At 39.7% G+C, this 25,755-nt stretch overlaps 1 protein-coding gene and 2 pseudogenes across 1 annotated transcript in view; 2 read left to right on the top strand and 1 right to left on the bottom strand.

The window, feature by feature from the left end:
• Tmem135 (transmembrane protein 135) overlaps positions 1 to 16,923 on the top strand; it is a 175,955-nt gene extending 159,032 nt beyond the window's left edge. The window contains exons 8-15 of the mRNA XM_028774670.1: positions 1,042 to 1,188; positions 3,736 to 3,805; positions 6,012 to 6,179; positions 8,315 to 8,378; positions 9,265 to 9,341; positions 12,539 to 12,637; positions 13,416 to 13,483; positions 15,140 to 16,923. Of these exons, the coding sequence (XP_028630503.1) occupies positions 1,042 to 1,188; positions 3,736 to 3,805; positions 6,012 to 6,179; positions 8,315 to 8,378; positions 9,265 to 9,341; positions 12,539 to 12,637; positions 13,416 to 13,483; positions 15,140 to 15,272 (826 nt within the window). The 3' untranslated portion in view covers positions 15,273 to 16,923. The remainder of the gene's footprint in view (positions 1 to 1,041; positions 1,189 to 3,735; positions 3,806 to 6,011; positions 6,180 to 8,314; positions 8,379 to 9,264; positions 9,342 to 12,538; positions 12,638 to 13,415; positions 13,484 to 15,139) is intronic.
• A 3,814-nt stretch (positions 16,924 to 20,737) lies between these two features.
• Positions 20,738 to 23,610, bottom strand: LOC114627081 (annotated as a pseudogene).
• LOC114627082 lies at positions 21,650 to 22,325 on the top strand (annotated as a pseudogene).
• Positions 23,611 to 25,755: the final 2,145 nt, after the last annotated feature.

The following is a 25,755-nucleotide window of genomic DNA, read 5'->3' as shown; positions in this document are numbered from 1 at the left end:
TTCCAAAGAAAATTAAGTAGATTGACATAATAATAGCAATAACAGAGTTTAAATTTTTTAAGGAAATATGAGGATAGGTATTTTTGGATGTTCCTATCCAATAGTTACCACTGTTTTCCTGGGGACCTAAAGTCATTTCAAGTGCAAGTGACTCAACTAATGCCACTGCTTATCAATAAACATGGTGGTATATGATATATCAGGGGCGCAGTGAAACCACAGAATCTGATTACTCCGTTAAGTGAAAGAAAGACTTATGGGGAATTTTAGTGCTGCAATGACTTTCTCCTGAAATTAGAGTGAATAGCATAAGGTGGGAAAGCCTTAGTTTTAAAAGGAGCAGGTAGCTGGAAGAGGGAGTCTGTAAGCAGAAACAGCCTGGTAGTTTAGAGTAGTAGTAGGGAAGGTTTGCAGTCAGGAGAGCCAGGACCTTTGATTTGTGTTACAGGTAAATCCTGATAGGGAGCTAGACGCCCCATTGTTGGAGTGTAGGAGACATAAGGGAGGTAGTCTCTCTTTCTGACAGAGGTCATTGCTTCACAAGGATCTGAGGAATGCCCTTCTAAGCTTTTGTTTGTCCACTAGCAATCTCTCGGTTTACTAGGTCAGAATCCAGCCCCAGCTGAGCCTGTCATCTTGGGGTTTGGGGACACAAATCCCAAATGTTTTGGCCTGTTTGGACCTAACAGCCACCTGGTGTAAACTTAGTTTCACTTTGAATGAGAAACTATATTATGATTGATTATGAGAAATTATAATTGTGATTGATTTGTAGAACTGCTTCTCTTGAAAAATTTAAAGCATGTAATTAATGCTTTTAAAAATGTCCTAGGTTAAAAATTGCCTCGTAGAAGTCCTGTAGTATATTGTAGTTGACTAATTTGATTTAAATGTCAACTAAACTCTTTTTTAGAGTATAATATTATTTTATGTAAGTTGTGAGAATAATATTTTAATGAAGAATTTATACTATATTCATATTTAAACAGATCTATTTTTCCTGAGGGGCTAAAATGACTAACACCATGCTCTGTCCTCCAGGTTTATCGTAGGGAAGGAAGAAATTCCCACACACTCTTACTCACCAGAGACAGCATATGCGAAAGTGGACCAGAAGAGGGAGAAACAAAAGGGAACCCCAAGAGCAATGAGTGTAATCGCTCTGGTTCGGACTCTCGTGGACTCCATGTGAGTGCTCTGTCCTGAGTTTCACTTATGCCTGTCTCAAGTCAGTGTGCATACTAAAGCCTCTTTCTTCTCTGCAGGAAATGATGTTACTCTTTTGTTCCCAGCAATGACTATACCTAGAGTTTATAGAATGCACAGGCTGGCAAGGGGATGTTGCTTATTCTTTGTCACATGGCTTTAAAATAGAGGTCGTGGAATCAGAACCATTTTCGGTTCCTTCTGGGCCAAGTTAAAGAGGCTGTAAAGGGAGGAGTGTAAAGGGAGTGTGGAGACACTGACGTGTGCTCAGTGGCTGTGCAGACTGGGAAAGAGAAGATGACACAGGAGTAAGGGCAAGCTTCAAGGAAAGGGTGTCGCCAGCCGTGACAATATATTGGTCTCTGGGGTGAAATATTTATTTGTATATTATATAGAAAAATAGTCTCTACATTCTGAATATTCATTTTTATGTTACCATAGACATTTAATAGACTAAATTTAATGGTTTGGAATTATGCCATCAGCCTGTGAAGCAGCCATGGCTGTGATGTTTGAACAGAATGACTAGGCAACATTGAGAGGAATGGGATCATGTATAGGAAATCAGAGTGCCTGCTCGCTCTTTTTTTTTTTTAATCATTTTCCAAAGACTACCAGCTCTGTGTCTTTGCAAAAATGATTAGAATAGCATTCTTCACAAAATCCTTGTCATTACCTGGTGTTGGCACTTATAGAACTGCTTGTTGGACTGTATAGGCACAGATGATAGTCACATTTGGCCAAATTAATTCTTTCTTTTTAAAAAAAATTTATTGGTTATTTTATTTAAATTTCAAATGTTATCCCCCTTCCTGGTTTCCCCTCTGCAAACCCCCTATCCCACCCCACCCAAATTAATTCTTTTCTATTTTTGCTTTCCTTTCTTCCTTCCTTCCTTCCTTCCTTCCTTCCTTCCTTCCTTCCTTCCTTCCTCTCTCTCTCTCTCTCTCTCTCTCTCTCTCTCTCTTTCTTTCTTTCTTTCTTTCTTTCTTTCTTAATTTTGGTCTTCTTATTAGTCTAAACTGCAAACAGAAGCAGGAGCAAAAAAGTGTAAAGGGCAGAGACAGGTGTGGCAGTGAACTCAAGCAAATGCAAAAATAGGAAGAACAGTGTGGTTCCCTTAATGGCAGTAACTGAGTGTAGTTAGAGGAGAACATGAGTGGATGAAGTGATGGCTTGTGAGGGCCAGCGCTGGTTTCAGTCATGGCAGGCCTTGCCTGAGCAGACGCACTTAGTCTGCTCAGGTAAAACCATTTGAGGATTATGTAGAAGCAACACTAAAAGTATGAAAGTAGCATCCTAAGACAGTGGACTCCATTCCGGATGGCTAAGGAAAGCCCATGTGACAGTACTGATGACTTCAGTACCTAACTTTGCGGGTGAAGTGGTTCTGGTAGTGAAACCTGACCTGTGACAGTTTGCACAAGGCAGGCGGACTTCTGTAGCTCACCTCTGCCCAAGCTTTCAGCTTTAGTCACTCAGCATCTCCAAGTGGCCAGATATGGCATATCATTCTCATGACATAGGCTTAGCTCACAATGAGCTGATGCCGTCATGTTTGGCCAGGAGTAGCTGCCTGTGTAATACAGCTGCAGTGTAAAAAATGGTTTCTGAGAGGTCTTGCTAAAGAGTTAGCACACATTTGGAGAAGGACAGAGCCAGAACGTTACTCTACAGGCTGCTGTTGCACCCAGGGAAAAGCTTATGTGTTCCTCTGCAGAAACAGTTAACTAGCCTGGAAGAAGTTATAGTGACTGCTAACTTTGGAACTTGAGCCCTTCAAAGAAAATGAGTGCTTCTGAGATGCATGTTCGTTGACTTACATTTTTATGCCGAGGGTGAGTGAGGGGTCATAGAGTCAGTGTCCCACACGAACAGTAGTCCTGGCAGGAATGTTTATATGAAACTCCAGACTGTAAGTGGTTTACAGTTAAATCACAAATAACCTTTGAGTTCCCACATGATTCCTATTTCCATATTTATTTTAATAACTGAATTTTGAATTCTGACACTTTATCAGGTTTCTTTTCCAGATGTTTCCTCTCAAATATAATTAAGTATAAATTCCTATAACCTGAACACATTCTCATTATGATTTTGTTTAAGTACTGACTTCACGGATGATTTATGATCATCATACTCTGTAACAAGAGATTTAAAGCTCCTAAAATGTGGTGGTGTATATAGACAGTGTAGCCATATTTTTCATATTCAGTCACAAATAATTGCCAATATCGTCTTCCTATTCCACAGTATGTCATTTGAACTGCGATCACATGTTTAGTACAAAGTATTAGTGACAAAATCAAAACAACACTCTTAGCTCTGCTTCTGTAGGTCATAAAAAAAGCCATAACTGTTTAGGAGGGAAAGTGGGATCTTTTTCTCCTTTACTGGTGAGAAAATTTTAAGTAGGTTCGAAATATACTCATGCATAATATATATACGTGCATGTACAGGCACACCCAGAGATGCATACATATGCACACATACTTTAATTATAGTGTTGTCTCTCTGCTCTGATTTCAGATGCAAGCATGGACCAAGGCACAGATGCTGCAAGCATTATGAAGACAACTGCATCTCCTATTGCATTAAAGTGAGTCTACAAAGGCGTCTCCCTGATTTTTGTCAACAGTTGCTGCTTTATACCCAAGTAATGTTTCTGAAGTAATTTCTAAGTAAATAGAAAAATCCACATTCATTTTGCTGCTATTTAATTTGTATTTGATTCAGATCTAGAGTGTGCCTCTAGCTCCAGCATTAAAGGAGTTAACTGTGTCCATTCACACAAATTCCCTATTCTCTAGGGAACTTGGGTAATTTTTTCAAAACTACACTTCTTGCCTCCTGATTTGTCTCTCATCACTAGCCCTGGAAAGAGTGTCTGGGGCCCGTGGCACCATCTGCTGCATGTCCCTCAGTTTTGAATGGCACTCACAATCCCAGTGCTTTTAAGAAGTCACTTATTTCTTACAAGGTTTGATTTTTTTTTCTTTTTTTGAGGGGGAGATTAGTTGATAATAGTAAAGTCATACAAACCTCAGATGTACAGTACTCTGCATGATTATTGAGAACTTAGGTACTGTCCCACATCAGTGCTTTTAAGTGGAATGTCAGTGTTGATAGTGACATTTGCCCAACTTTGAACTCTTCTCAGAATCCTTAGAGCCATGTCTAGGTTTAACAGCCGTAGAATACATTTTCCTTGTGCAGTGTCCAGATTTGATTTCCTGCCTCATTTTCAAAGTGGCAACAGCAAATAAACCACACTATACTGGCTTGTTAAGAGGGAGATTCTGTCTGACGACATAGTGAGAATATTCAAGAGGAGAGTTCAAGCAGGCTGTGGCCAGGTGACACTGAGCATTTTCTAGAAGAAATAAAAAGACCGAGAGTTGACAAGCAAGTCAGAAACCTAGTGGGTCTTTGAAGTGCGTTCCAGTGCTAAGGAGTTAGCCATTCATGAAATATGCTAAACTGTTTGGAGACACATGGGAGAGGAGAGTACATTATGAAACTACTTGGAAGTCTCTTTTGCTTGTTTTTGGATTATCTATGTAGCCCTGGCTGTCTGGGCACTCACCATGTACACAGAGATCTGCTTGCCTCTGCCTCTGCTTCCTGAGTCCTGGGATTAAAGGCTAAAATACTGCAGTTTTAACAAGATGTATCTCATTATGGTGGAGCTTTGACTACATGATGTTAGGCTACGACCTGAGTAGATATTCACCTTAATTACATCTTCTCAGCTCACTCTGCTCTAAGCTTTCTTTGCTGGATCCTGTTTCTGTACTGGCTCTGTGTTTTTTGTCCAAATTGTGGGATATGTTTTCATGATAGCATCTTCTCTTCTGTATCAACTTAAATGTCACACTATCAGTAGATTTTCTTTACTACCCAATCTAATATGAGTTAATCTAGTGGTCAGTTACTTCCTTTATAACACATTATAATTTTTAATTGTTATATTACTTTACTCATTTGGTTCTCTTTCCACATAAGATTGTAAAGCTCCACAAAGGCAAGAACTTGGTCTTGCCTGCCATGTCCCCCACAGCCTTGTAATCCCAGTATATAACAGATAGCCAGCAAATATTGCCTGAATACATGAAGGTGTAATAAATGGTTTTCAAAAGTGTATTGATTTTATCTTTTGAAAACTGGGTGAAAAAAATTAGTCCGTTTGCTCTTCCTGAGTCACTAGCATAATGTTATAGAGATAAAAGGACTGTTGTAGTATTGAAAAAAATCCATCGAGGCTAACTCATAGGAATTCACATATGATTATTTCATGTCCATGATTTCTCCAGGTTTTAGGAAAATCAATCTGTACTTTCTTGTAGCAATTCAGTTGTTTATTTTTCTAAAAACAGAAAAGTGTAATTGGAGAATACAAGCTTGAGTTTTTGGAACTTAGCACGCAGGCCAAGGTCCCAGCTCTTTCCCCATTTCCATGGGGCTGAGACAAGGAGGGTGGGAAGGTAGTATTGAGTATCTTCAAGCTCAGTCCTTCAATTCAAAGCAGCCATTCCTCAGTTTAGCTTCATGCAGTTACCTAGATAGAGTTCCCATCGCCTAGGAAATTTCTTTAACTTGGTTACTTAAAAAATACATATAATACCAGAGCTCCAAACAAACAGTGAAATTCTCCATGCTTGTACTGATGATCGATCAGACAGTTTTCTATTAAAATTTCCTAAGGAAAGTGACTTTGTCCACTGCTTTTTTGGAATTTCCATGCTTGTATTTCTAAAACCCTGTGGTTATTGTCAAAAGAAGGTAAAGAGATTGACTGTTTCTAGGGTTTCATCAGAATGTTCAGCGTGGGCTACTTGATCCAGTGCTGTCTCCGGATCCCCTCTGCATTTAGGCATCTGTTTACAGAACCATCCCGGCTCCTGTCTCTCTTCTACAACAAAGAAAACTTCCAGCTGGGTGCTTTTCTTGGATCTTTTGTTAGTATATACAAGGTAAGCTTATTCAAAAAAGAAGAAAGTAAGAAGTAAGTAAGGCAGGGGTGGAGAAATTGCTCTACAGTTAAGAGCACTTGCTGACTGCTCTTTCAGAAGACCCCGATTGGGTTCACAGTTTCCACATGGTAGGTCACGCCCATATTTAACTTTGTTTCCAGGCGATCTGGTGCCCATTACAGTTTGGTTCCTCATTTTAGTATACTTTTGAGTTTTCCAGCAGATGGCAGGATTTGGCTAATGCTGTGATGGTCTTCTCTTGTGACCCATGAGAGGCGGGGTGTTACCTTGTTGTCTACTCAGTTTCTGTTGTGCTGTCTAAAGCAGTGAGTCCTCATCACTTATTCTGCCATCGCTGGTAGTATGTGCTATAATGTCTCCATATATCAGCCAGACCCTCAACACATGTATAGAGATCAGCCTTGCCACGGAATATTGCAATGTTGTCTAAGGGGCTACTGTTTAGAGGAGACACTAATGTGTTACTTATTACACTGCTTTGCTATCTAAATTTTAGTTTGTGTATTTAAATTCAGATTCTAAGTGATAATTGCTGTTTTATGAACATGTTTTTAATTTTTAAATTTCCCTCATTTTCATCTTTAAAATTGGGTCTTTCTCAGACTACATATAATTGATTCCCTCCCACATTGAGATAAGATCTTATTCTGTAGCTCAAACTGGCCTTGAACTCCCACCATTCACCCTGCATCAGTCTCCCAAGTTTTGGGATTATGCATGTGAACCACCATGACTTAATTGTGGTGTCTAGATTATTTACATTTCAGCTATGTACAGTATGGTCTATCCAAGGTGTCTATAATTCTTGTTATTTTCTATTCCATTTTTGTTGCTCACTCTATATTTTGGTTCATTTATTTTTTTATTGGTTTCATATTATTGTTCCTCCTGATATATCCTTAGTATTTATTGTTGTAACTTAGTGTTCTCCTTAGCATTCAGGATATTTGTTTTTTATTTATCAGTTCAACATTAAATAGTATTATCATGTTACATATAATGTGAAAATATTCCACTGCATACTGAATTTCTTTTTAGCCTTTGTGTTGTGCATTTATCTTTAAGTGTTAAAACTCCACAGCACATTGTTTATATTTTGCTTTATAGGCACCTTGTTCTTTAGAAAGCCAGAGAGTGAGGATTTTAATCTTTGGACCGTGTTATTTCTGTCTCAGCTACTCAGCTCTTTTTTTGTGTGAGAGGGCAGTTGTAGGCAAGGTGTCCATGTGAGCATGGCTGTGTTCCAGTAAACCTGACCACATCATAGGTACAATTTCATAGAATTTTTAAAATATAAATATTATTTATGTATTTTTATACATGTAAAATTATTATTATTTTTAAAAGAACTTAAAAAACTGGCACAATAACACGTGCTTCTAGTTACAGCTACTCTGAAGGCAGAAAAACTGGTTGAATTTAGAAGTTGTAGAAAATGCTGGCAACATAGCCAGCGAGGCCTGCTGTCAAAACAGAACCTAACCAAACAAACAGAACCTAACAAAACGGAAACAAACCAAAGCAAGGGTTGCCTCCCAAACCATAGGAAGCCATTTTTAGCTAAAAAGCCATAATCTGTTGACTGTTGGTTTGGCTGACTAAAGATAAGAGACACGTCTTCTAAATTTACCGCTTTTCTCCATTTTTCCAGCATTCTTTGTTCCTTTTTCTAGAGCTGAGCTTTTGCCTAGCATCACCTTATTTTGGCTGAGGAATGACCTTCCTTGTAGTGTAGTCTGTGTCTGCTGCAGGTGAATTGTCTCTTTCATTGCCACTGCTGAGAACCAGCATCTGTGGGTCCAGTATCCTGGCTTGACAGATGAATAATTTCTCCAGCTCCTTTGCTTTGTTAAGATGGAAATGACTCTTGCCTCCAGGTCCTGTCTTTAGAGGTACATTCATTGGTAGGCTTTTGAAAAGCAGTGCAACAGTGTGACATGTGATCTTCATAAGTGTATCCAGGGCTGCAAGTGGATTTCCCAGTCAGGGGTCCAGCCTGTCTCACACAGGATCCGGTTGCTGAGTGAATCACTCAGTGTAGTTTTTGTTCTCATGCATTTTTTTTCTCCTTAGAAGTAATGTAACCAAGCTCATGTGTTTCCTCCTTAATACAGGGCACAAGTTGTTTCCTCCGCTGGATCAGGAACCTGGATGATGAGCTGCATGCTATTGTGGCTGGTAAGTTAGTAATAAAAGAATGTCCATTATTGTAGCATTGGTGGCTGGATGAGGTACAAGCCTGCAAAGCCACCCAGTTTTTGTTTCTTCCTGCATTGTAAATCTAGTCCCTGTTGACGCACCCACCAGTGTGGGAAGTTAATGGGTCGAGGTACACTTGCTGTCTGGTATTCTGAGTTGGCAGTGTAATAACTCAAGCTGTCATAATTGCCAGAAATCTTAGAGGATGTGTCGTAAAGTACCCAATGACTTGTTTAGACAATTATCTAAAAATTATTAACTTGAAGTCCAGTTAAGATTCTTTAAAAATCTATTTTGCACCACTGGAAAATTATATTTAAATTGTTAAAAGGCACTTAATTATTTTATAAAAGTAAAAATGAAAGATCGATTTCTATGGCAAACTGCATGTATTTAAGTTAGCTTATTCTCTAGGATTCCAGCCCCAGCCTCTAGTTTACCACGTGTATAGCAAAGGTGATGCTATGCACAGTAGTATAGTGATCTCACTCAAAATAGTTGGAGCTGTTATGAAAAAAGATGAGAGTATTCTCTTTGAAGAAAGAACTGATTCTAGTGGCTTTTATGTTTATGTTTAAAAGTAGTCTTGGGCAAGACCACTACAGCTCTTTAAGTTAGGGTTTCTTGTTATGAGTAATTCACACTATATGTTCTCCACCCTGAAGATCATGGTTCTACTTGTTAAATATGGATTAATGATGTCTTACTCCACTCTAGTGTCAGTGGGCTTGTTACTGACTAGTAGTTTTTTTCCAACTAAAGGCAATGTGAAAGCAAATATTTTCCTACTTAAGAGCATTAACATTCTGATGACTTAACCACAAAGAAAATTTGCAATCTGATCAGCTTCTCGTTGTCATTTCAGGGTTCTTGGCAGGTGTGTCGATGATGTTTTACAAAAGCACAACCATTTCCATGTACCTAGCTTCCAAGCTGGTGGAGGTAAGCACAGATCTTATGCCTGAGAAGTTCCCAAGCACACAGCGTTTGGAGTGCTGTGTTCAGTCTGCTTCAGTTGCAAGAGTAAACTACTACCAAAGCAAGCTCTGGTTCCAGCCAAGTTATGACAGTCATCTCTCCACTTAAGTTTATTTTCTTTACCCAGACAAATGCATAGTAAGCAGTCCTCAGAGTCCGCCATGCACATGAGCACCCATCAGCATCTAGACAGTGACTTCACCTGTGCTCTGCCACCCCACATACCATATTGTGTCTTTCCACCTATACAAACTCAAGATAAATCCTTCTTAAAACAAAATCAATAGTATTGCCAAACTTTGACCAAAATACCTCTCTTTTTTTGTATTTAAAAAGCCTGTGAGTGATTATATTTCATCTTCCCTAAATATCTTAAGTGTTTCTTCTGTCCTCTCTTTGGGCCATTCAAAGGCTGCTTTAATTTGTGTAGTTACCCCTCTTTCCTCCTCCTTCATTAGGTGTTCTCTTCCTCCTTTCCATCCTCTCTGCTTCCTTTCTTTAATATTTCTCCTGTCTTCCCTGTGAACCATTAACTAGGTTCAAAAGCTTACATTTAATCTTTGTTTTCCCAGGAGTGGGTAAGGGAGTGTCATATGTGCATCTATTGTATCATGTTCAGAAGTGTCTGCTTGTCTTTTTGTTAGCTTCGAGTGTTGATAGAGCCAACTTGCGGCTCCTTCCTCTGGCTCACAATCTGAGCAGGTGTCAGTGATCATCTCCCAGCCCCACTAGTTCATTGAGTTACAGAGTGGTGCAGAGGCATGAGCATGGTTCCCAGCACCAGGAGATAGAGGCAGCGGGTCGGAAGCTCAAGGCCAAATACATCCATTGGCATAGGGTAAAACTAGTATTGAGATGTCAGCCAAGCAGTGGGATGCTTCTCTGTTCTTGTCTCATCAATTTATACATGGTTCTAGCAAAATAAACTGGCCTGTACAGAGTGCTGACGATACTTTAATGAAAATTGAAAGCATTAATCAATCTGACATGTCTGAATTTAAATGGTGTACTGGTAACCATTTTTCTGTGGTTGAAGTTAATTTTTGTTAAAATGCTTTACCATGCTATACCAGCGTGTAGTGATTGATAGGAAAATCTACTGCATTTCCAGCTTTCCATCACTCTGGCAGATATGTGAGGTAGATAACATTTGAAGAGAGAAGGATTATTCTGGCTCATGGGTGGTAGGCTTCAGTCTATTCTAACCAGCTGTTCCTTTGACTGTATGTCATGTGGGGCATGACTTCTTACTTTATTTACAGCTGGGAATGAACTGAAAGGGGAGGGAGGGGAAGTTTCCTAGTGTCCTCTTCCAAGGACTGCCTCCAGTAACCAGAGGTCTCCACGTGGACTGCCTGCATAACCCTTCCACTTCCTCCCAGTAACAGCACTTTAGGGACAATCTGTTAATATTTGCGTCTTTGAGGGGCATTTTAGACCCAAACTTTGCATTGTGTAATTTTTTTTCTTGGAACTGAGAATAAAATGTATTTTGTGTTTCCATTACTATAGCAGGTGCTAGCAAGCATATGATATATGCAGTAGGGCTCCAGCCCTTCACTAACTTAGAATGTGGTTCGGTACATATGTTTACTGTGATATTTAGGAGCACAAATATCAAAAGATTATAAGATAACTTCCATTATTATCTCTGTGATGCTATTCACATATACTTTCTTCAACATGAATATATCTGCCTTATAATAATTGCCTTTCATGTTATTTTGGAAATAATGTTTAATAAAGTGATTGTACATCCTGTTTTCTAAGTAAGCTGTGCCTTTGTATGTACTCTACAGGTTTTCTATATCACGATCCCTGATGCATATTCCTTCCTATGTATTTCTTTTTCCATGTATATTTCTGATTGATTCATATATAATGTATTTTTCCTGTCATTTCTTCTATTTCTTTTTCTCTTTGAGTATGGTAGAAGTTGTGTGTCTTATTTTTTTTTTAATGTCAAATTAAAAAATTAATTTGGGGTATTAAATCTTAACAAGGTAAATTTATGTTGCGAATGTGTTAGCTGTAGAAGAGCACCAGAGGATGAGGGGCTGTGGGTTCTGTCTGCTGTCCTTGGTGAGCTGCCCACACCTTCTTGAAGCTTCCATCCAGTGGGAACTCCAGACTCTTGGATTTCTTCTCATGTGCTTTCCAGTTTTCCCTTAGCTTTCTTTGTATCAGAAAACCTGTTGCCATGAATTTCCCATTCTGAATGTATAGGCAGTATCTTTTCTGTGTTTCCTGCATGCTTGTGTGTGTGTGTGTGTGTGTGTCTGTGTGTGTATGCGCACGCATGTGAATGAGTGCGTGCATTGTGCTGTGACCCCCTCTAACATAGCTGTTGGTCTTGTGTGTGGTGAAGTGTACTCATCTTGGTGCTTTTCTGCCATCCTGTGACAAGCTGGTGTAATAACTGAGAGCACAGCACTAGGGGACTTTAAGAGCAACTTGAGACACTGTTTTGCTTTTTAAATTTCAGTGAAACTTTGTTTCAATTCTGTGGTTTTCTTTTAATTTAATTTACTATTTAATTTTATTGTATCATAAATTTTTTGATCTATGACCATTTTGAATTTAAAAATGTGATAGTTTGAGAAACATTACAAATAAATCTTTTTAAAAGTTCTCCTTGGTCAAATTCCCTTTGTTTCCTGGGAGATCCGAAGAATAGATAATACATACTTGACATTTATATAAATGTCACATGTAATTAGGCCTCTCTCACAGCTCTCCCCAGAGTGCAGGGCATGTGTCTACTAGGCTTATATTTTGTTCACTTCTAAATTCCCTGCCTGTAACATTGTGCTCATCATAGTTCACATCAGGAATGAATGAGTCTAATATGGGGAAGATGCACTTAAGCATTTACAAAAGCATCTAAGAATAAATGACATCAATGTAACAGAAATGAAGCACTGTTCAGTTTCACATACAAAAGCATCACTGCTCAAAGCTGGAGTTTGGCATGAAGGAATGACGGAAGAAAAGGCCAACCTAGGACATGTCATGGAAGATGTGAATGACTGAGATGTAGAGGAAGTAAGAAGGTTCAGAAAGGCAGAAAATGTACATGCAGAACTCACTACTAAGTTCTGGCTTAATACTGCTCAATTTTTAAATATGATCTAAGCTCTTGCCTTATGCTTGATTTTCAGACGATGTATTTCAAGGGCATCGAGGCTGGAAAGGTTCCCTATTTTCCTCAAGCAGATACTATCATCTATTCCATCTCTACAGCAATTTGTTTCCATGCAGTAAGTACAGCTCTTGAGAAGAAAGCAGACGTTTCTATTTCTGCCTTACATTAAGCCAGTGATGGGGATGGAGAGGAGAAGGGTGAAATCAAAGCCTAGCAACACCATTGTTTGTCACGTTTCCTTCTTACTGGTTTGTTTTCTCAGCAGAAGAGCTTGCATGTCTCAAAGCACTGGACATATTAATAGGCTAGGACTTGCTTGAAGAGCAGACCAGTATTTATGTCTAAAAAGAATACAAGGAAGGGTGAATTCATAGCCCTGTATTGCAGGGAGAGCACCCTGATGTAATCCTTCCTGGAGAAAAGCTACCTTAAGAGTATGCATGGGTGCCCTCTGAGACACTCCAGCATTCCTCAGGAAGGAGAAGGATGAGTAAGTCTCATCTCTCTGTGTTTTGTGGGATCTTTTTTTTTCCTGTCTCTGTATTAAAGTTCATTGCTGAGTTTGGGCATAGGAGGAGCTTTTACTTGCTTTCTCCACAGTGATGGTGTTAGCTTGAAGCTCAGTAAAGTCAAATTATCAGCTCTCTAATGCAACACTCATGCTTCCTGATAAAGATGACTATTCACTGATTATCATCTCAAAAGCAGCATGTCTACTTAAAAGCATATTGACAAGGATAGATTCTTGAGAGTCTTAAACATAAAAGCAACTTTTTTGTCACTAAAATTTTTAAAGTGCAACAAACAACAAGAATAGAGATAAGAACTACTATATTTCTTAAGACTGCAGTGTTGGTATTTACTAAAATAAATATCCAATTGAATAATCTTAGGCTGTTATGGAAGTTCAGAACTTGCGACCATCTTACTGGAAGTTCCTTTTAAGGCTCACCAAGGGCAGGTAAGTGACCAAGTCGATTTAAGTGTTTATAACAAATTAATAAGATTTATAAGTATATTATAAATGTCTTTGTTCCCTGAGCGAATATTCTTTCAGTGGTAAATTAGTTATTTTATTTATATGTAAATCAATATGACCAACGTAATAAGAAATAGATCTGAGTGAAAACTTTGAGTTAAAACTAAATATTTGACCCTTTTCCTTATAATAGTTTAGGCATGTTAAGTATTCTGGATTAATGTGCTCACTTGCTAACTGCCAGTTTGTCAGTAATTAGATAATCAGCATTTAATCTTATCTGTGAATCTTTAAACTCTTCTTCTTTATTTAAAATAACAAGTTCAAGTTGAGAATATAGGTCAATGGCAGATTTAGTTAATATGTGCAAGGGCCAGCTCTCCTTCATGACTCCAGGGCCAGGTCTTCTGCCGGCTGCAAGTGGTGATGGACAAGGGTACCCCATTAATCTTAATTGATTTCTTTTGGAGAGTTTGGCCTAATAGAAGTAGGCTGATAGAGTTGGATTTCAATTCTGGTGACGGTTACTAAGGGAAATATATTTACTCTCACAATCTTAGGTTTATTTTGTTCTTTAGTGAAATAATAATCTATATGCCGAACTGAGTTCTGTGTTGCTATGAGAGATTACCTGATTCTGGGTAATACACATACTAAAAAGGTTCATTTGACTCATGATTCTTGTAGCTGGAAGATATGATTTGGAATCAATTTTAATCTACTATCTTCTCCAGAAGTGAAGTGATTGTGAATAAGAGGGGAGACCTATAATCCTTCCCCCAACTCTTCATAAGAGTCCCCAATCTCCATTCGAAGTTTGACTGGGGGGCTTCCCTCTCAGAGGAGAAGAGGATAGAGGATGGGGGATGGTCTCTGGGGGGAACAAAGGGATCACGTTTAGAATATAAATAAATAAGTACATAAATACACACACATACATACAAACATTATAAATAAATGAATTTTTTTTGAAAAGTGAGACCTTAAAAGGTCTATCCTGTGCACCAACTAAAACTGTTCTTAACATGCTTTATCTCTAGGGTTGGATGATTGTTAATATAAGGTATATTTCTTAATCACTAATCTTTTTTAGTGTGTTTGTGTTCATGAGTGCATGCAGCAAAGGTTAGAGATGGCTTGTGAAGTCAGTCAGGTCTCTTTTGCATGATGTGGGTTCTAGGGATGGAAGTCGTGTCAGACTTAGCCACAAGCGCCTTTCCCTACTGAGTCATCTTGCCTATCCATGAAGGTAATGTTTACCCTGTTTTATTAGCTCTCTTCTGCCGTTTGCTCTTTAATCATTGTTGGTAAGTGTTAAATGGTATTCTGTGATATAATTCATCAGAAAAATACTGATTAGTCAAGTTTTACATTTGAAACCATCTAATGTATAGAGTTCTAGATGTGTTTAAAATACTAATTGAGGGCTGTGGTTTTGTCCTGGGGATTGATTACCTTTTAAAAGATAATCCTAGACAGTTACTCTTGGTCATCGGGGCGTCCATGCTACAGAGTTTCAGGGCTTTTTCCTTGTCAACTCAACCTGACTTTGCATTTCCTGAAAGCCAAGTCAGAGGAATTGACTGGTTTCTTTCATGAATGTCTTTACCGGTTTCTGTACTGTGTTCTCTTCCACAGGTTTGCACTCATGAACCGAAAAGCCCTGGATGTGTTTGGTACTGGCGCATCTAGAGAATTTCACAACTTCATCCCCAGACTAGACCCACGATACACAGTTGTCACACCAGAGCTGCCCATAGACTTTTCCTGAAGATGACTATAACTTATTGACTGTGTCTCACCATTTTCTCCTGAAGAGTTAATTATGTTCAACACAGAAGGGGCCCAAGCTGAACTTCAGTGTTACGTCAACAAGAGATGCTTTTTTTTTCTTTTCATACCAATCAGAAATACAGAAGCTTTTTAGAAAGGCGTTGCTTAATAATTAAGCTTCCTCTGTAGCCAGAATCTCATTCTGGATCATGTAGTGTTGATATATTGTTGATTAAATTATGTCCACAAAGAATATTGAATAATCTATGTAGAAATATAATAAGAAGAGTATACTTAAAAATTACTTTAAAAGATGTCTTTAGTTCATTCCAATAGAATTCTTGGTCAAAACTAAGAATATTTCTTCACTCTATGATTTGCAAAGGATCACGGGTACATGGATTCAGTCCGTGATTTTTATGCTTTTGAACGGATTTCTGTAGCTATGGGGTGTTGGAGATTGGGAGAAACCTCTGTGGGCATTGCTGCTTTACTGTAGAGCATTGTGGAGAAAGTGGCCATTCTTATTTCAGGGATAAAAAACGGGTTTCTTACCATTTGGCCCAATGTCATGGTGGTACCCATGCTCTTTTGTTCAGCTGACAGTCCTGTCTCTGTGACCAGATTGGCTGTTTGGCAGCCTAGTGACCTCATGTGATAGTTGCAGGTTAGGAACAAATGGAAACTGGCATGTGCTGCAATAAAGAATATGTCTCAGTGTTCCCAGGAGTGTTACACTTGAATATTGTCAAGCAGACAACTTAAAAGCCAATCTTTACACCTCCCATAGGCCTATTGTGTTTCTTTTCATCACAATGGTCACACTCTTTGTAGCTTGGTCTGAATACCATTGGTGTTTTAGGAAGGGTTAATATCCTATGGAACAAAAGAGCTTTGAGCCAGTTTGACAGTTGGTACCCACTCTAATGCCTCACCTAAATGAGATGTTTTATGACTAATGTGAAAATGTAGTGATTGTTGGGAGTTCGTCTCTCTCTAATTGGATTCCTGTTCCCCTGCTTCCTGTTCATTAACCAGTTCACTCTGGAGTTAAGGGACAACAGATAGTCGGTGCTGATAATAGAAGTAGTCTTGGACAGCTGAAATATGATCACTTGGGTTTTCTGGGGAAAGTTGTACTTTTCTAAGTTAATATAGAAGTTTAAGGTGGTTGTGATGTCTGTAGTTAATGTAATATATAGGAATTATCTTTAAATATATAATTTTGTTGCTAAAAACGTTTCAGGCTGTTGTAAGTTATGCAGTAGAACTTGTGGTATGACAGGAATTGTAACCCAGATATTACAAATACTTAATCTCCCATATTTAGTTGCATCAGCACTTGTATTTCTGTGTAATCCTATCCATGGTTGTTATGACAAATTGAATCCCTACAGAGAGACAGACTCTAGTGCCATCATGTAACAGAGCCACTTGAGTTTGGTCAGAATGCTGCATTGTGATTAGCTTTCTGGAGTGGACTTACCTACTTGGTCATACTGTTAAAGAGTCAATTTGGTTTTGGACTTCAACACTGATTAATTAATGCAGTTTTAGGTTTTTATTCACTGGAATTGAACTGATGATTAGTACTGTGTTTACTTTTGAAAATGAAGTATTAAAGCACTGAGAACGCCTGGCTACCTGGACCTCATTTTCTCCTTTCAGATTTTATGTCTGTTGTGTTTTTCTTGTCAGGTTAAAAATCTGACAATTTTAAGCCGTAAGTCATTCTTTTCATTGACGTTAAGCGACTGTGATAATGATTAATCCTATTAAAATGTGCTAAAGAATGTTTAGTAAAATCTTGCTGGTCAAAAAAGTGCATTTCTATGAGAGATATATTTTTAACAAATTACACTCGTGTTTTTATTTTATGTAAAATGTAATAAACAACTACCATGAAGCAGAATACAGCAGTGAATGTACAGCTTGGAGGGATAGCTCACTGACTTGCAGTGACAGATTGAGAAATACAGTTCGAACTCTTGAGCACAGTGTATTTGTTCAAGCAAACAAGAAGAAAATGTGGTATTTCTAAAGACAATCAGTGTCTTTCTACCTCTAACTAACCAGGTATTAACTGACAGCTGCCTGTCATCATAAATAAGGGCAAATAGATCTCTCCATTCCAAGACAGGTTTTTATTTCCATTTTGCTTTTTCAGTTCATTTAAATTCTGAAGAAATTATATCCTAGGCCGGCTTCTACCAGAGTGGAATATCATAGATGACACTCCTTTGTTCTCCCCAGTATCTTTGTGCAGAGTGAAAAGCAGTACACTTGGAGCAGTCATGCAATGATTATTTCATGTGTTAGTAAAACTGTAGAAGTGGCCCCAATAAAGGTTGGGAAGTTTGAGATTGAGCAGTTATCTTGGGTCTCTTTGGTTCTCACCACCTTTTCATCAGATAGTCCATTGAGATATTCACTTCTGAACACTATCCAATCTCATCATCTTTTTTCCTAAAGGCTGTGTTTGGCTCAGTGCTTTTAAAGGTAACCTCTAAACTACAAGTGTCTCTGAGATCAGAGGTGGACAGCATCTTGGCCTTGATACAGCATTTGTACTACAACTTCAGCAAGACAGAGAGGGTATCACTTGTGCAGTTGCAATGGATATAAATGCTGAAGCCGGTTACTTCTAGCTGAAGGAAAGAATCCATCCCAGACCTGAAGTTGTCCTCTGGCCCTTTGATATGTTCTTTCTGTGTCTGCTTCACTGCTGTTTGTTTCACTTCACTTCTCTCTCTTTCCATGTCCCTCTTTCCTTTCTCTTCCCTCATCTTTCTTCTCCCCCATCCCATTTCTCTTGTTTTTCCTCCCTCTTAGCCTTACTATCTTTGTGTGTATGTGTGTGTGTGTGTGTGTGTGTGTGTGTGTGTGTGTGTGTGTGTGATGCTGAAGACTGAAGCCTGGGTTTTTATGTGCTAGGCAGGTGCTGTACCATGGAGCTTTAGAATCATCATCCCTGACATCTGCCTCCCCTTTGCCTGTTTTCTGTTTGCTGATGTTACTCTGTGTTTCTTGGGCTCAAGGACTGCCGTGAGGTCTTTAGTGTTCAACTGGTCCAGTGTAGGAAGAGACATATCTGGGCACACTTATATTTTAAATAGTTCTACACATCTTAGGTAGGATGGTATGGAAGGTGACTGCATAAATACAGCAAGAGCTGTCTCTCTGTACACAAGGCCTTTAAGTTCAGAACAGTCTCTTCTTGACAACCTCCGGACATCGCTTGGCTGTGGAATGTGCTGTAGCTACACAAAAGGGGCAAGAACTAATGTCTTACTTCCTTTTACTTTCTTGTTCTTTTCCCATAAGTCTGCACTTGTATGCATTAGGTGAGATAATGTACTGGGCTTTATCTTTTGTTCCTAAAGACCTATAATCCCCAATAAAACACAGATGCACACCAGAAGGAGCATCAGGCCAAGTACAAGAAATAACAAAACCTTCTGCTCTGGTAGACTGTGGAAGGTAGGGTGTCCAAGTCTTGGTGTGCAGGCTATGGCCATTCAAATATTTACCTGTGCTTCTTAGAGTCAGTTTTCCACTGTGGCTTGAAGAGTCTTGAGCTCAGAATGAAACTTTATTATCTCAAGTCATCCTGCAGATTCATTAATATGAACCACTTAATTTCTGAGGCCTATTTATTTCCTTAGTATCTGGAAAGCCCTTCTCAATCATTCAGCAATCTGTAAGTGAGTTTTCAGGTTATTTGGTTACGACAGTAAAGGCTTAGGACAAGGAGTTAAAGCATGGCATGTGCCATGTGGTTGCTCAGTATGGGCCAAGTGAGAGGAGAGCAGAAGCAAACACCTCAAGCCTCATTCTTCTCCTGTTCCTTCCAAGCCAAGAATGAGCTTGGCTCCTTATTCTTGGTATTTATTTCTCCAGAGTAGATTCTTAAGGAAAAGGCAAAAGAGGCACTATTTTTGCTTGATAATTTCAGATCGAAGGTGAATGAGTTAAGCATTAGTCTTAATGTATGTGCATCTGTGTGACTTACTGGAGATTTTAGGTCTTTACAAACAAAAGATAAGGCTCAGTACATTATCTCACTTGGTCTTGTTGGGACCTGAAACTGTGTTATTGAGTTTATAGGGAAATAGGGTAGGGATGGTGGGTACCAGTAATCCCAGGACTCCAGAGATGGAGGCAAGAGAGTGAAGAGATTAAGGGCAGCCTGGACTGCAAAGTGAGACTTTTTCTTAACCTAGGAAAAGAGGTGGAGGAAAGCAGGTGTTTTTCTATTCCTGTTACATAGAGGTAAGTTGAATTTAGTCAAAATGAAAATGTTTCATCGTGTTTTTGTGCCAGATGCTATGAATCCACTACCAGACTAGGTCTGGTAACAAGAAAGACAGTCTGTGATGGAGGAGAGGGAGGGTTTTTTTTTTTTAATAGAATCATTAAAGTAGCAGCCATGTCTGTAAGCAATAATTACAAATATGCACCTTACTGGAGGCAAGTAATCAAATGGGTACTATCGAGGCACCTTGCACCTTCAGTATCTTCAGTGTGTGTGTGTGTGTGTGTATGTGCGTCTCTGTGTCTGTGTGTCTGTGTGTCTGTGTGTGTCGTGTGTGTGTGATGAATAATAGCTCCAAGATGCTTATGGAAAACTGCTATTTCCTCATTAATATGAAAGCAAGTAAATGTACTTAGGGCATTTTATATGAGTAGTTTTAAATATTCATTTGAAATTTAATTTGTGATATAGATAAAAATTTGATACAGATTTTTTCCAAACTGATGCAAAATATTAATTCCACGTTAGTTATTTTATGCAGTAGTTTTTCCTCTCAACAGACTTGTGATAACATCTTTTAAATCTGTAAATAATGTTATCAAAATAATCTTAATCTTTGAAGTCTCACAAAAATTCTTATTTTACAATCCACTGTGAATATCAAGGCTGCAAGAATAACATTTCCTATATCCAAATATTTTACAGCTGTACCCCCCAAAAAAGAAAAAAACAACCAAAAAATAAAAACAACCACATATGCTTGATTAAGGGCTAAGTTACCCCAGCAGCCAAAAATAAAATATCCAAATTATTAGCATTAATTTAATACAATTATAACTTCAATAGTCACTTTGCCATTGACAATGATTGCTTGAGCACAGAGGGGAGTGCCCGAGGGCTGGCAGTAGAAGCTGTTGAGCAGAGCAGCATCTCCTTCCTGCATCTGTGACCTGACAGCTCCCATTTGAGCACAGCCCGACAGGTACTGTGTGTGTGCTTTAAAAAATCCCACCACACAAATGCCTATTAAGCAGATAACAGGGAAGAACAATAAAAGCTAAGCAAGACAATTGCTTTCTCTTTGGGATATGATTATTTCCCTTGTACATGAAGTATTCAACAACATAAGAAAAGGAAAAGAACACTTTATACTCTCTAAACACAAGGCTGAGCTCAGCGGAGCAGGTCAACTGTGAGCATTTACAGTTCTACTTCCAGGCGTCGTCATCTGACGTCTCGCTGCTGCTTGTTTCATGTCTGAGTCCTCACACTCTGCAATCCAAGTGCTTCTCCAAGGGGAGAGCAGGCTGGAACTACGGCTTTGTAAGAAGCCATTCTTTCCAAACCTATTTCTTCATAGCTGCTCTGTTCTCATGTGAAACTCCTTGAGTTCATCCTCTGAGTGGAAGGCAACTCTCATCATTTTCGGGATATTCCTGCCATTCCATTGCCTTTAATAACCTGTGCTCTGCTTCCAGAGAGTGTGACAGGACTTCCCCTTCCTCTACCATGGGTAGAGAAAGACCGTTCTGAAGACAACCTTGTTCTCCATTTTCCTTTGGTTCAGGTATGTGGCTGCTCTACAATCTCAGACCCTCCAGCTTGTCACAGTCTCTACTTTCTGAGCAGTCTCCATTTCGTTCATCCTTCAGAGTCTTCAGGAACTCACTCTTCCTATCCGTGGTTTGTTGGGTCAATTTGGTCAGATGAGAGGAGCCAATCTCAATCGAAGGGGTAATACTGGAGGGACTCTCTTTGGGAGAGTTGAGAACTGCACCAGCAGCTAGTACCACTGGTTTAGTAGCAAAAATTGGATTGGTAGGGGCGACCGGGAGACAAGCCGAGGAGGCGAGACCTTAGAGCCACAAGGAGTCCTGTAGGACAAGATCACTCATGCAGAACTGGCTCAGTGGATAAGAGCATCTACCTCGCTTATTGAGGAACCAAGTTCGGGTGCTTGTGGCTCAACTTCAGCTCCAGAGACCCGGTCTGTATAGCTCTGGTTGGCCTGGAACTCACTCTGTAGATCATGCTGACCTCAAACTCACTGAGATCTACTTTCCAGTGCTGGGATTAAAGGTGTGGGCCACTACCCAGCTGACAGTGCTAGAAGCAATACTTGTTCCACGTGGGCATCTTCTCTGGATCAAGCTATGGTGAAAGATGTTTTGCAAAGGCAAGAAAAGACACAGCAGCAGCAGTTCCCAGAGCAGTGAAATCAGTACAAAGAGCAAGTCTGTGGATTCCAGCCTTGGAGGACTTTCGAGATCCAGCACTGTCGCCAGCCTTGACACAGACTCCACTAAAAGCTCAGGACAAAGTAATAGCAATTTAGACACACGTGGTAAGTTCCGAATAAAGTACGTGGGTGCCGTTCAGAAACTGCCCGTGTCTGAGGGGAAGAGCCTTGAAGGACCACTAGACCTGATCAATTACATAGACGTCGCCCAGCAAGATGGAAAGTTGCCTTTTGTTCCCATGGAAGAGGAGTTTATTCTGGGCGTTTCTAAGTACGGCATAAAAGTCTCAACCACGGATCAGCATGGTGTCCTGCATAGGCATGCACTGTATTTAATCATCCGGATGGTGTGTTACGATGATGGCCTGGGAGCTGGGAACAGCTTGCTGGCACTCAAGACCACAGATGCAAGCCATGAAGAATACAGCCTGTGGGTTTACCAGTGTAACAGCCTGGAGCAAGCCCAGGCAATCTGCAAGGTCTTATCCACAGCGTTTGACTCCGTGCTGACCTCTGACAAGTCCTGAACTCTACAGTCAAGTGGAAACTGACCCACCAAGAGCTTAACCTGTTCCTACATCTGTCTGCAGCCATGGACTGTTAGAGGGTGTAATGCCCTGACCTGGTTTTCTAAAAGTGTAATGTATAAAATATTGGCCTTACACTAAAAGGTGCTGTTAACATTAGGTCAACTTCCAATAAATCACCTGCTTTCTGAACAAAAGAGAAACCTTGGGGTCAGGACAGATGGCTTGGTACTTAAGAGCATTTGCAGAGGACCTGGGTTCAGTTCCTCAGCAACAATATGGTGGCTCAAAACTGCTTGTAACTCCAGTTCCAGGAGATCTGACGCCCTCTTCTGACTTCCTCAGGTACCAGGCATACATGTGGTGAACATACATACATACACATACACACACACACACACACACACACACACACACACACACACACACATTCAGCCACTCACACATACACATAAAAATAAAACCTAAGAAAGATAAAGAAAAAAAAAAGAAATTGGATTGGTAAAAGCAGACTCCCGGCTAGAGCAAAGTGATCCAGATTTGTGTTCCATTCTGTTAGCTTTCCATGCATTGGGCTTAGAAGGAGGTGGTACAGGCTTAGGAACCAAGTTATTATAGACACTTGGGACCATAGTTGACACTTTGTTGCCATTTGCATGGTGGGATCCTGAGGAGGTGAAGACAACAGAAACTGCAGCAGCAGGATCTTCCTTGGAAACTTTTTTGATGACTAGCATCTTTGAGGGTTGCTTGGCACTAGGTGGATTTTCCCACACCAGAAGGGGTCCCAATAGGTCTGCACGGCTGATTCTGTTTGCCAGCTTCTGGATTCAAAGAAGGGAATTCTTCCTCTTTGAACTGTAACTTTTCTACTTTATCCTCTTTTTTTTCTTCCCTAATCTCAGTTGGTGTTTTTCTTGAAAGGCACAGCCTTTCTGGAAGTGGAAGCTGCCATTCCAGTGTCAGTGGTTTCCTGTACTACCTCCACTACGTTGGCTTATACCATCATGACTCTGGAAAAGCCATGCCAACAAGATATATTCCCTGTGGTTCCAGCATATGCTCCCTTAGAGACACCAGAGTCAACAGAATCATCGTGGAACAGGGAGGGTTGGTGCCAAGAATCGCCTGTAGTCCGCAGAGGTCCATTGTTTAAAAAGCCATCAGAGGAATTATGTCGATGATGGCTTATTCCAAATCTACCTTCTCCACTGGATAGGTGCTCTCCGTGTTTGTCAAAGATGGCTGTAGATGACTTAGCTGACTGTGGTGTTGAGAAATTTAACCAAGCGGGAACAAAGTCATGCTGCACCATTTAGGTCCAGTGTCTTTTCAGCAAGATGAGGCATCCAACCTCATGGCCAGGATCCTCAGAGTGTCACCTCTGTAGTCCTGTATCCAAAGTTGCCACCTGTATCTTCCACAAGGTTTTCTTGTAAAAAGGGTGCTAAAATAGCCTGGCCATCAGCACGCCTTGTGATGAAGCACAAAGAAGCCCAGCTCTGTGTGACCCACCCTCTTATTCCTCTGAATTGCTCATTCTGAATACCTAGTTCCTGACACTTTTCCAAAGGGAGAAGGGGAAGGGGAAGGGGAAAGGGGAAGGGGGACATAAAAAGTTATTTGTTACATTTAAAAAAGTGGGGAAAGGGGAGGAAGCTATGTTCACCTCATTCAACTTCCTTGAGTAATAGCACTATAATGTTGCTTAAATAGGCAAAACATGAACATCTGCACAGTGAGTACAAACACTGGTCATAACAAGGTCATGGCTAGAAAGACAAGTAGTCTAGGTGTGGGCAAGAAATGTCATCAAGGTGACAGGTCAAAAATGTAATAGTAAAGCACTGTAAGCTTCTGCGCAATCAATTCCAGTGGCAAAATATCCACAACAAAAGCTTTTAAAACACAAATCTCATTATCTTACACAACTGCTTAAAGCAGTGTGCAGATATATATGCTTTTTATCAGTTTTAACCTTCAAAATCTAAAGATGTAAGAAGTCTTGTTTTGTTTTTTGAAAAAGGAATCCAACAGAAACTTGATATAGTTTTCCTGCCACAGAATAGCAGCTTTCAAGGCAAATTTCTTGATATAAAGCTCCTAAATATATATTCTATTTCTTTGGTCTTTACTATTTATACATTCAAAGCAAAATTATAAGTAGAAAAGATAAGAGTCAAGGAGAAAGAGAATTCCAAAATGAGGTTTTCTTCTTATTAATTTTCTGTATTTCACTTGTTCTCCTCCTTCCCAAAAACTGAACTGCACTTCCAGAAGTGATATGAAGAATCTTCTATTGCTTTATTGAAGAAATCAATATCTAATTTGGGTCCATCTCCATCACTACTCAGATATTAAAAAGGCCACTTGAGTCTGCCAATCTCTGGCAGCGGCAGGGCTACGGTCAAGGATGACTCACAGCATCTGAGGACTCGTCCCCAGCTTCTCCAACCAGCAGAGATGACTAGCCCACAACCATAATAAAGCTCTTCACTAGATTTTTTTTTTAATTTCTGCCATAGGCAGAAATAAAGTTGCATGCAAACTTGTGTGGGCAAACTTTTAAAGACAGGCATTGTTGCACACTGGCACAGCCCCAAGAGAGCCTGGTAAATGAATCTAGGAAATGGAAGGTGTGAGTAAGCCACTAGCCTTCTCTCGGTCCCAGGGTCTCAAATTCATATAACAAGCATAGGGTTGCAGTCACTGTCAGCTCTCACCTACTGATGCTTTACTCCTCCCTGATGGAACACTGGTCCATGGTTGGGACAGCACCATTCCCAGCCTCAGAGAGTAGGTGGAGACTGTCCTAAAACACTCTATCATCTTGTCCATTACTTTTCTAATCAGTTTTTTTTTCCTTTTGAGTGACCATGCAGCTCAGTTTAGGCTAATAAGATGTAATGGAACAACTGGGACAGTTTAGAGGAATTTCTTCTTTCAAAGAAAGCCCACTTTACTTTTCCTCCTGTTCCACATGAATGGCAATTAATTGTCTGTAGATGATCTTCTCAACATTAGATGAGAAATACCAAGACAAAAAACAGCAAGTTGAACATGTCAGGAAAGAAAAATGGAAAGAGCACACTTCCTGAATGATGTTCTTAAGCCAGTGACTTGATACCAGTGACCATGTATTTCTGAGCATGTTGAGGAAACATCAATCCATTTCTTGTTCCATTATTCAAGAATTCCATTACTTTCGATCTGAACTGTTTCTGATACATGCTCCTCCCACATAAATCACACCTGTTTCATTTCTCATCATGCCCTTCCTCCACTTTTCGCCCTCTGCTGCTTTAAACACATCAGCTGAAGAAGACATGTAGAAATAATTCAGCAAAGACTACAAAATAAAACATTTCATTGAGGATGTTCAGACAATACCAGAAATTCTGGATGTTTCCACCACTTCATTATTATACTTAGACAGCAAAATGAGATTTGAGTTTAGCTG

Source organism: Grammomys surdaster, unplaced genomic scaffold (genome assembly GCF_004785775.1).
Source record: "Grammomys surdaster isolate TR1022 unplaced genomic scaffold, NIH_TR_1.0 242, whole genome shotgun sequence".
In the NCBI taxonomy this organism is placed as follows: domain Eukaryota; kingdom Metazoa; phylum Chordata; class Mammalia; order Rodentia; family Muridae; genus Grammomys; species Grammomys surdaster.
This window is presented reverse-complemented; position numbering and strand designations above follow the sequence as displayed.